Below are 12,761 nucleotides of genomic sequence, written 5' to 3' on the forward strand. Positions count from 1 at the left end.
TGGAAGTTCAATTGGAAAAATAATTGGTTTAGTTTTTGTATAGATTTGTGTAATACATGATATCAATTGTTAAGTCATTTAACAAATGATGTTGTTTTTGCAATAAATGTGTAGAGGAGAAGTGATAGCTTTAAATCAATTATACATCTACTTACATGAATCTAAAGATGACTTCAACAAAACTTTTGAATCAAGATAAAAAGACGGAGAGATCACAAATTTCAACCATTGATTTTAAGAAGCATATTTTGACGTAATTAACATATTACAATTAATGATGTATTACAAATTACAAGAAGCCCACAAATGCTTATTTTTTTCTCTCTACAGATAATTTATTTGTCGACGCTACTATCAACATTGTGATACACATTGAATTTGCGTGTTAATTGAAAAAAAAGACCTCATTCGTTTTAGGGGATTACTTTTCATTTTTTAAATTAATAATATTATTTTCTGAAGTAGTAGGTAATACCCACTTAATAAAGCAAGATGCCTTACGCTTCGGGGCAAATAATGATTCCCTCTCGCTGTTTCATATGTTTGATATAAATAAAGAGGATTGGCAACTTATTTTTGGCATTGTGTCTTGCCTTTGCTCCAATTATTGAAGATCAGTTTGCAGGGCAGTGGAAGCGATGAGCAAATATTTTGGATGCTGTAATTCCTCTAAGCAGGTTGTGATGAACCCTCCTTCATCTCACTCTGCCGTGGACGAGTCATGCTGTTGCAGGCTATTTAAGGCAATGGGTAAGTTTTGTGGATGTTATCCTTCGTCTGGCATTAATGACACCAATCCAACTGAACAAATAGTTCTGCTTAAAAGTTTCATTCAAGACAAGCTACGAGCAATCAAGGTAAGTTCGACCAATTAAGACAATTATTTTTTATCGTGAAAGCATATTAATACGTAGCTTCATTTATGACCTGCGTTTTATTGCTGTAGACCCCATCAGAGGCCTCAATAATGGGCATTCAGCTCGGGACTGTGTCATCTGGCATAGACATTGGTGGTCAGATAGTGGATACAATTTCAAAGCAAGCGGAAAAATTGAAGAAGGAGGTAATGTATAAATGTTAAAATTTCATAGTAAATGAAAAACTGACCCATAGGAAATAGTGAAGGAAATAGGAAGCATAGCCATTGACACAGTGAATGCGATAGCACAGACACATCGGGTTTTCGTAGGTTTATCCGTGGTGCGATATGCGCTACACACATACATCAGGGTGAAATCCAACGTGTCCGGGTGCATTGAAATACTGGAAAAGCTTGCTGAGCTTGCAAACGATCTGTGTGAGTTCAAGAAAGCGGGGTTTGAAGCAGATCAAAAGCTTTGTAAAGCGGTTCATTGATAATTGAAAGTGCAGTAAGGAGCCTTGATTATATCAACAATGGAAATGTTTCCAGGTTAGTAAACTGAGCCTTTTAATTTATTTTTAGGATTATATCTATATGTAGCAGTATACTGGAAATTTTATGTTACACACTTTCCTGTTCTTTACCGAACTTGAGAAACAAATCTATTTATAAAACCTGTCATGGACGGTGTGATTTGTGGGTTTGGGCTTTTGGGAATCTGTATCGATGGGGTTATATTGTTTTATTGTCGGTGTGGGAACATTTATATGGGAAGTCAGAAATTTATTAAAATGTATATATATGACATTTTAAGTTAATAATAAGTTGTTACAATTTGTTATAAATAATTATAATATAGTATTTTAATTTATAATAATATATTATTATTTTATTTATATATATATTTTTAAATTTGATATAATATACATCAAGAGATATCAAATTTCAAAATATCTAATATTAAGATTATACATATAGAGAAACAATTACAAACTACCAATTAGAAAGAAATAGTTTTCATTGTAATAAAAGAAAATTAAAACACTGTGTCCAAACATAAATCAGTTCAGCTTCTATTGCATATTTATAGAGTTCAATATTTCACATATATCTGACCAACAGGGGATTGAGATACTCATCTCAGTTATTCATCACAACGTCTAAAGCATCATAGCATGCTATTGTGACTCACCCACCACATGGTTGACAATTATATGAGCTTAGAAAATAAATTAAACCACTCTAGGGGCTATTACAGCTTCGATCTACAAAATTAAATTGTATGCATATAATTAAAATGAATGCATTTAAAAAAAATAATGAAAAAAATCTGACGATGGAATGTGAGGCCATTTTGTAAAGATTTTTAATGTTGGATTTTGGTCTTTTTGAGGAATTGTTTGGGTTTTGCACTCTAAATGTCTTTGTTTAAATTATTTTTAATATAGGAGAATGGGTATATCTTGACATTGGAATCCTTCCATACAGTTTTGAGGCTTATTGCTTGGATTCTTTGAGAAGACAAATGAAAGAATATGATTTTCTTGTATTTGTAATGTCATGGATGATTATAGGTCTGCGACATGGAAAAATATTAAGTCTTTGTTGTTTCAAAAGTATAGATTTTGTAGCAAGTTCCAACCTTCCCTAGAAAATTCATTTGATGAAAAGAACAGTCAAGCTAAAGAAAATTTAAGGAAAAGTTCCAAAACAACAAATTTAAAGAAAATTTCAAAAACTATTAAATATCAAACATAAAGGAAAAAGTGAAAGACTATCATCCACCTATACAAAAATTGATTGAGGAATCGACAAAATTATTGAGAAAACTAAACATAAGTCTCTCTAATCTATCAAAATTTGTCAAAAAGCTATGAAATTATGGCGTTAATTGACTTTACAAATTAAGCTTCAATGCCACAAATTTTTTTAATTTATTTGGGGTTAGAGTAATATGGGATGTCTCTTGTTTAAATAAAAATCTATATACAAATCACATAGAGTTACATATGGAAAGTTGTAATCCACAAATAAATAATATAAAGATACATATAGAAAGTTATTTTCAATACGTAGAGTTTTTAAAACAAAAACTGTTTTTAATAAAGTTGCAAATTTGTTTTCTAAATCACATTCAATCATAAAAATTAATGGGGTGGCCAAGGGTAACCCTAGGTCCACTAGATGTGGGGGAGTGGCTCATGATCACAATGGTAGGCTTGTCTCAGCAGTGTCACTCCCTTGTTGGCAAAATGGTCAATTTTCCCCTTGGGATTCATGACAATGGACTAATCGCCTCCCGAGTGATCCATATCTCTAAAATTTGTATCGTAGATTGAAAGATCGGTCTTTTCATGCAATGACAAGTTGGGCAAACAAATGGTATCAAAGCATTGGGTCATGGGTTCGAATCCCCTCGGGTAACATTGAGGAGGAGATTGTTGGCAAAATGATCAGTGCTCCCATCAGAATTTGTGACAAGGGACTAATTGCCTCCTATGTGATCCATATCTCTACACTTTGTATCGTGCATTGACAGATCGGTCTTTTGACGCAATGGAAAACTGGGCCAACATCCCTCTGGGATCCTAGACAAACAACTATGTTTAGGCTATGGCCACCTACATTAGGATAAATCTAGAGCTATGAAGGAGAACTACAGAAGAATTTGGTTGGAAAGTGACTCCTTGAACATTGTTAAATGCCTACTTGGGTCACAAATTCCTAGTTGGACAATAAAAACCTTAATCTCTTCATCATTTTAGAATTTCTCATGTCTTCTGGGAAGGAAATAAAGTGGTTGATGGTTTGGTGAATCTTGGAGTCAGAGAGACTAGGATTAAGTGTTGGGCGCCCATGATCTAATCCTCACAAAGATTAATAACTTCATCTATGATGATAGACATATATGTTAATTTTGGGGATGTCCTAGTTTTAATTATGTAGTACTTCTCGCATGAGTGGAAGGAAGAGATGAGGTGTCTGCATCATAACATCATTGGGAAAGGCAAGTTTTGTTCTCTTGCGAATTCTAGAATCTTCATTTATCTTATTCTTTGTTGTATTCTAGAGTTCAGTGGCCTTCTACAGGGTGCTCACATATTGTTTTGTAGGTCGAATATGAGAGGTGAACACAATAGACTAGAACCCATTTCATATGAGAAATAGAGGAACAAGACTGAGGTGTGGGATGAGGTTTTTGGTAGAGGGTTAACTCCCTACATTTTAAAACTTTATGACCATGACCCTAGGGCTACTAGGACATTCATCAAGAGCTGGAAGAATGGTACCTTATAGGCATTTGGAGGAGAATTTGTGGTCGATTAAACCTTCATTGTGGAGGCTATTCGGATGCTCATGGATGGGAGAAAGTTCTATGGGGATAGGAAAGCAATGGAGGAAGCCCTTGATATTTTCTTCCAGAAACATGAGAGGGATAAAGTTTTCCTTGCAAAGGATGGAGGATAAAACCACAAGGATCCTAAGTCCTTATGGGCGGATATCGTTGAGGTGATTATGAGGTACATCACCTTGTATGGTCATTTTAAGAGTATTTTCACCTATCACTTTACCATTTTGAATCACTTTATGCATGATAGGTTTATATATATTCTATTTAACTTTCTTTCTTTATTGAACAATTGTTTTAAAACCCATTTAAAAAATTGGAAATCTCTTATACTTCATGAAGGGTTAATTATTTTGATAATAGAGAATGTTAAGTCCCTTAAGATTAGGCCTCATCCTCGATTTCTAAAAGGAATAGTATTTATTATGCTTAGAATGTTCATTTGCATTATACTAATGAGTCCATGAAGTCAAAATTTGCCCCTTCTAATGAAGAGGCTTGTTTTCACCTAGGCACCTATAAAAAACCTAACAAGAATGCTACTCAAGGTAATCGGTATGAAACTAACAAGGATAATTTAGAAAAGGAGAATTCCAGCTACAGCTCATCTAAGGAGTTCGTCCCCGACTCCTTAAGCCCTAGTTATATTAATAAAGGAAAAAACCGTGTTTCCCTTAACTCCTTAGGATAAAGCAAGAAAAAAGAGAAGAGTCATATTTCAGGAAGGGAAAGGAAAGGAAATTCCCCCCTCCCATGTCCAAACAAGACAAATGGGTTGTCAGAAAGAAGAAACAGGAGAGAAAAGAAGATAAAGTTACCCACCAATGATTGATGGTGAACAATAAGACATGAACATCCAAATTGGAATCCCAATTGATGTTAAAAAGGGATCCCCCATAGATAGGGACAAGGGATCCTTGGTAGTGGGTGCAGGGGATGTGGAAAAAATGGTGAAGGAAGTGGTGAATAGACATAATATCTTTTTTATATGGGTGGTGTCAGAGATTTTAGAGTTGAAATATAGAATTATTGATTTGGCACTTGACAAAGCTACTACACCTTAGTAAGAAGTTGGCCATAGATGTAAAGGCCATGAAAATTGACCATGAGAAGAAAATCAAGAACCTAGAGATGATGATGGAAAAGATCAATGAAAACCTGAGAGGGGTAATAGTTCTGAGTGGGACAACCATGACAAATAGCACATATGGAGTTAGGAGACTAAATGAGAAAGCTCAACCCCTCAAAGTATTCCCCTCGACCACACATGCCTCCTCCTCCATATTGGTATGTGGTAAAGGAAGGAAGGAAAAGGTGCTTAATCTAGATAATGATAGCAAGGCCATTCTGGGATAGTCGACGTTCACCCGCAACAAGGATAAATGTAAGTTGTTGAAAGCCAACATTATAGAGGACTTCAGTGAAATTAATAAGTTTTATAGACAAAAATGTAAAGTCTCTCCAAATGTTAAACAATCTTGTATAGTTCTTGGATTGGTGGGCCCTATTTATATTATGTTTTTGCTATTGACCCATTGTAGCTTTGTGTTTGGTTCATCTTTGTAACTATTTATTTTTGTTTAGGTTTTGGGTCATTATAAAACCTATTTTACTCTTATCCAAAATCATAAAAATCAAAAAACTTAAAAGCAAAAGTAATAGTAATTATTATAGATAGACATCAATTTTAATCAAGGAAGTTCTTATTGACAAATATTCTTGAATCCATTATGTGAGTATAAGATGCCTCTCGGCATAATTATACAATATTTATTATAAAAATAAAAATTGATTTAGAATATTTTTTATTTTTCATATGAATTTAGAAAGATAATATTTAATATTTTGACATTTTTTAATAATAATTATTAACTATTTATCATTTAATTTAATATGTAATATATATGATTCTATAATGTTTATTATAAATATACATTAATTTAGAAGATTTTTCAAATTAAAATATAATTGATAAACAAGATTATCTTGAATTTTTTTGGTATTAATTTAGAAACATAGTAGATTCAAAATTTTGTATATATCACTAATTTATTATTAATTCATAATTTTAGATTCTTTTTATATATTTTGTATAAATAATATTTTTCTTAAAATTTCAAATGAAAGACATTGAGATGATGAAACCAACATAAATTTTTCATATGACAAGTAGGGGTGGTCGTAAAATTCTAGGCCTCATTAGAGTAATCTAGAAATGTATAGGTGTTTATTAGATGCCAATTTGTTATAGAATCTTTATTCAATTTGACTAAATATTCTAAGCCATGTGAATCTTAGATCCACTATTTTAGAAATTTCTTAAATGAGATTTCCTCCATAAATGTAATCCACTCACAAAGCCATATTCAATAGTTTTTTTTTATTAATGTTTCTCTATTTGGCATTTAGTACCTTGTAGTTTCCTAATTCATCATAGTTGATCTATGATAGAATTCAAAGTCATAAAAATATATTATTTAAGTAAAACATGTATAATAAAAGGGATGGTTAAATTTTGGAATAACAATAACTTGGGAAGGAGCATCTCTTTTTCAAAAGTAATTTATGTCATACTAAAAATTTATTAATAACGTTAGGTGGATTGGTATCTAGTTCAAGAATCATTTTGATGTTGTGTGTTATGAGTTGATATTTTGTACTGTTGCTTTGATGTGATGTTTTCTATCTTAATTTTGTGAGGAATCAAGGCCCTTTCCCCTACTTATTTTATCAAAAACATTCTTTGATCTATATGCTTACTTTGCAAAAATCAATCAATAAATTCATTGTAGAAAAGCACTACACTCAAGGAAAATAGCATTTTGTTTTTGGTCATTCAATCAAAACAATATTTTTGTAGGAGAATGTATTACATTTGGAGACCTATAGTTTCTCTAGACCTAGTTCATTTTAACTTTTTAATTTTAATTTCCCAAATTCCTAACTTGAAATCGTCATGAACAAAAAAACATCAAGACTCTTCCTTCACAAGTGTGAAGAAAAAAACAAATTTTGTTGTCATAGATAGGCCCTCCTTCTTATAAAGTATTCTTGTTGTGGTTTATACATTTTATAATATAAATTTCTTGAAAAACATAATGTTTAGTTTACAAATTAGGACATATTTAATATTTCTCTTTATATTTGGTCTTGTAATTTGATAATTATGGCTATTATGATTGAATGAACAATACAAATTACAAAAAAATCACATCTTATTGAAATATACTTAACAAATAAAAATACCATAGGGTCACAAACATTTGATACATGGAGTAGTGTTGATTCTTTCCAAACATCAAAAAAACTGTTATACCAATTATATGCCCCAATTTAGACAATTTAAAAAATAAAAAGTGTATTAACTTTTTGTTGTGGTAAAATATATTGATCTTTGCAAACAAGAATCCCTTCCTACAAGGACAAAGACTTGCAACCTTTGAAAAAATAGTCTACTTTATTTAATACATTTTTATAGATGGAATGAGATCTATTGGTCCAAATTTTCTACAATAAATTGACTTAATGTTGTGTGAAGCATTTATTTCCAATGACCACATCTTATTTGGAGGATGATCAATATTTCTCTTTTGTGCCTAGGGCCAACTACCATCAATCAACGACATCCCTATTTATGTTTGGAGTCCCTATAGGGGAACACAATGGGATAACTTCACAACATTGTTACATCGACTATAATATTTTGTGAAATTGATGAAGAGCCTTAAAAAGTTGATTTTATATGCAGTTCTCTCAAATCTATCACATGCAAAGCCTAAAATTGTATATTGGTAAGTTCTAATGTCAACATCAAGTTCCTCACTCACCTCAAAAGAACAATATTTTTTTTTTCTCATACATCTCTTTAAAACAAATATAATTATCTCAATACATATTAAATGTATTTTGTTATCTTTTGCAATGTTGTTTCATTGTGCACTAACTTAAGGGATCAAAATTCTCAAATCACACTATAAAAGGGCAACAGTTGATTTCAACAATATTGAATAGCAAGTTTTGATATTTGTAGCTATTTCTAGACTTTGTGAACTTGTAGGTATTTGCATACACCTTTCCTTCGCATTCTAAAGATACATTCATATGTAACAAAGCCCCTATGTTTCTCATTAAAAATAAGAGGAGTTCTTGATGTAATCATCAAGAACTATCCACCAACTATCTCAAATATCCACCAACTATCTCCTTGAGCATGTAATCATCAACTAATGTATTTGCATTCTATAACCAAAGCATAAAGCATATGTAACAATGTGTTTCCATATACTTACAATGCATCCGGATAGATATTCTACCATGAGGATATTTGATGAATTTTCGTACTATCTCTCTTCCAACTATCTCTTTCAAATTTTAAACCATTCCTCTCAAATGTCTCATCACATGAATTTTCGTACTATCTCTCTTCCAACTATCTCTTTCAAATTTTAAACCATTCCTCTCAAATGTCTCATCACATATCATTTTGGTGCATGTCAAACTACACCAATTACCTCAAGTTGCCATCAATAGAAATTGAATTGACATCAATGACAACATCAAGCTACACACATTGCTAACAATGTCATTTATGATAACATACATATTTATCTATAAATGTCAAAATAAAGGTACTTGGTTGATGGAACTCCCTCGTACGACTTAAACTTCATTCTGATGTCCCATAACTCTATAGCAGAAGTAATGAGGTAATGATAGTGATTCCTTTTTACTTTTATGAACTGTTTTACGATAATGAAGCAAAAGACAACCATAACGATGATTGTGATGACTCTCTGGTACTATCTTATGAACATCCTTTGCCTTTTCTCCTGCTTGGGTAGTCTCTGACTCATGCACAATGAAATCATAAAAATATCCCAAAATGTGGTTTTATTCCTTCAGATTTATATACTTTAACTAGAGGGCTGCTCTCAATTTTTCCTCACACTCTTTTTGCTCTTTAGGTTGCTCCCCTATTTTTTGGCTGCAGAGAATATGAGAAAAGGTGAGCCATGGCAATTATACCATCACATATCATTCTAAGTAGCTCTGTCTGAATCACCTTTTCTTCTGTTAACTTGTCCTCCATTTCCAACAGTCTTAGGAGGAGGACTATGGGGACCTGATTCTCAAGCAATTGAAGATCATTTAAGATATCGAATTAAATAGACCGGAACCTGGATCCAGGTTCCATCATGAATCACCATGGAGGTTCCACTGTGATTCATCGCTGAGAAACCCGGGAGTCTCAAGAATGAAACATCCATCTAGAGTGAAGAGCCAAGCAAGGACTTCTTCCTCGCATTCTGTTTCTCCTTCATAGCTTGCTGTAATTTCTGGAAGTAACTATTGCACTTTTTGGATTAGAAAGCGTGTGCATTGTTGGGCTTCTGGGAGCCTTTTCACAGATCTGTTTACAGATTCTACCTTGTATAACTCTATTTCAGAGAGTGGTTGAGATATCCTGTGATGATAAAGGCCCAAAGTGAGAACCCGAATTTGCTACTTGTATGTACTACTCTTTTGTACCCTTCTTTTTACTCTTTTTCGTCCTTAACTCACCTGAAAAACCTGAAAAGACAAAGAAAGCAGCTTAATTATAATCCGTCCAATACCTCAGTTTTCTTCTGATGAAAGTAGTGAATAATGTTGGTGAAAGAAATTATATTCATACCTGAAATACTAAAACATTTCAAACTATTATCAGAAATTCCATTTTTTTAAGGTAATATTTGTTTTAAAGAAGCAAATCCAAAGAAATTTCAAATTGTTATCAAAAATTTTTAGTTACTAATATTTGTTTAAAAATCAAAACTCTCTTAAAAGATTAACCAGCTCCAAAATTTGAACTGATAACTTCCTGCTTTCAAGTATGATAACTTACGATTCCATTAATTTGTTCATCCACCAAGTACCTAGATCATTCAAACTGAATCTATCTCTTTTATTGATTTTTATATATCTGAAATGCATATACTAAAAACTTGTTAATAATATAAAAAGAGAGAAAATCAAGAACAGAGGCCATTTTGCTATATCCAGGGTTAACCAAACCGTTTTTCACATATATATGAAAACAGTTTGAAAAATAAAAATTATTCATCTACGCTACAATACAATTTTCTTACAGGGGAATGGTTGAGAACAAGTTATTCTAAATCACAGCACCCACTATGATAAAATGTATATTTCCAATCGTGAGTTTTGAAATGGAAAATGAAAACAATGCTTAATAATAATAAACTTCATAAAGAAATAAAGACAAGAAAACATCTAGTTACTCACAGTTTGTAAGTGGATAAACAATGAAAGAACAACTCAATTCCTGGATGGTGCAGTGTGTCATACAAATCACAGGAATCCGGTTTCTCATATAGTTGTAGTTTGGTTCCTTTCGTAAATGTCGAGACAATTTATTTTCTTTACATCTTTATTTTATTTTGATAATAGTTTCTTCTTGACCATTTCTCGTGTTTAATATTTATTATTCTCTTTCTGACATTCTGTCAAATCAGAATAATAGGCACCGCTCAGAATGTTTTTCCTTTTTCTTTTTTTTTAATATTTCCTACTGTATTATAAGGGGTAAGTTTCCTTCCACTTACCGAAAAAAGATATTTTATGTTATTTGATCCCTTTTAAAAGTTGGCGCATCTATTGTGGTTCCAAAAATACAAAGTAATTGTTTGCAAAATCAGCAATGTAGAACATACGACTAACTTGCATGTTATTAATACTGTACCACAGTTTTGAAACCAGAAAAGCTGCATTGCTGAGGATGCTTACACAATATTGCATATCGTTAACATATAAGGATGCATTCCAAGAAAGGGGTCTGGATTTTGTTTTTATATTGAGAATAGCTGTATAGAATTGAAAAATAATTTTACAACATTGAAACTAAAAAATTAATTATTATTTTTTAGATTATTGGTAAAGTTGTAGTTTTGTCATTCTATGCAATATTAAGTTTTTTAAAGTTTTTTTAAGTGTAAGGATCTTAATATTATATGTGATGAGGTTGGCATCATGCCTTGGCATTATGTCTTGGGCAATTTCGGAGAATTGATACATTTTTCATCTTTTATTCTTAGCCAAAGATGTATTAGCTCTGCTATAGCTTCTCGAATCAGTTGCAAGTGATCAAAATTTGACATAAAAAAAATCATTAAAAATAAAGATATATTTGTTTTTCATTTTTTTTGCAACATAAGTGTTTCATATTTATAATCAATAATTCTTAACTTGATATCAATACAAATTGAATTCATTAATTTGTTTTTATTTATATAATTTTTTTGAAGTATTATTCCCTATTTAATAGCTAATAATATATCTATTAGCTTAACAAAATTCAAGAATAGATCAATAATAGGAAGCCAATAAAAGCATTTGATGAGAAAATTCTAAAAGTATGTGCCACAATTATGAATTCTTTAGAAAGGACCTTATTGCAAGTGTTTAGTGTTTGAATCATTAGTACAAGCCTTCGTCCTTTTCACAATTAAATTTCAACTATCATAGCATCATGTAGCATTTGGACTGGGAGCAAGATTATAACATCTTAATCAAAGTTGATAGAAAAAATATGGTCAATCTTAACCTTCATTAGATATTGATTGGAGGATCGTAAAACTAAATTAACTGAATTCTACATTAATTTTCTAGTCAATAATAATTGTAGGTATGGCTATTATCAAAATCTAGATATTTTCCTATTTCAACCAATTCATGTGAGAGAAGAAGAAGATGCCCCATAAGTAAATACCAAACTACTCTTAAGGAGTTTTCATACTTGATTTAGATTGTAATTATTGCATTGAAAATTACTTATCTATCAAATGTTTTAATTGAGAATAAAGTGAGGCAATTCAAGAAAACACATTAGAGTATAGAATTATAGTTTTAATTAAAATGTGAATAAAAATCTTAGAGAACATATTTGTACATCTAATTTTCAAAATATGTAAATGAATAGCATATCCTATAGTATTAACAATAATATTATTCATTAGGTTAGGTTTACAAAATAGGGTTAGAAAATTGGCCAAAAACTATTTTGGATGTGAAATAGGAGGCAACAAACTCACATTATGACATGCTTATCAAGGAAAACTTTAAGAACCCCCCCCCTCGGACAAGGTGTAAAAACCTGGTGAAAGTTGTATAATTGCCAAGGAAAATTTTAATTTTATTGGCAAAATTTTGCGGTTTACGGAGAAAAAATAATAATCTCCATTGATGAATCATCCATGATCTCTCAAAGTTTGTGAAAAATCCTGGCGAATTGTAATGTTTTTAAAACCAAAAATATATTTGCATGGGCGAATTGTAATGTCTTTAAAACTAGAAAAAATATTTGCATTGGTGATTTCAACCTATTTTCAAACCATTAAAAATAAATATTGGCGATTTCAAGCTATTTTGAAACCATTAAAAAAAAATATTGGTGATTTCAAGCTATTTTCAAACCACAAAAAAAATATATTGGCAATTTCAACCATTTTCCAAAACATAAAAAAAAAATATTGGTACCTTAGCAGTCCCCAT

General features: G+C 31.4%; 1 protein-coding gene across 1 annotated transcript; it reads left to right on the forward strand.

The window, feature by feature from the left end:
* The first annotated feature begins 657 nt into the window (after positions 1 to 657).
* LOC131858739 (uncharacterized) lies at positions 658 to 1,119 on the forward strand. Its single transcript, XM_059212157.1, has 2 exons — positions 658 to 857; positions 947 to 1,119. Exons 1-2 carry the CDS (start codon positions 684 to 686, stop codon positions 1,079 to 1,081), a joined length of 309 nt encoding a protein of 102 aa, XP_059068140.1. The 5' UTR covers positions 658 to 683; the 3' UTR covers positions 1,082 to 1,119.
* The last annotated feature ends 11,642 nt before the right edge of the window (positions 1,120 to 12,761 follow it).

Source organism: Cryptomeria japonica, chromosome 10, assembly GCF_030272615.1.
Source record: "Cryptomeria japonica chromosome 10, Sugi_1.0, whole genome shotgun sequence".
Lineage (NCBI taxonomy): Eukaryota > Viridiplantae > Streptophyta > Pinopsida > Cupressales > Cupressaceae > Cryptomeria > Cryptomeria japonica.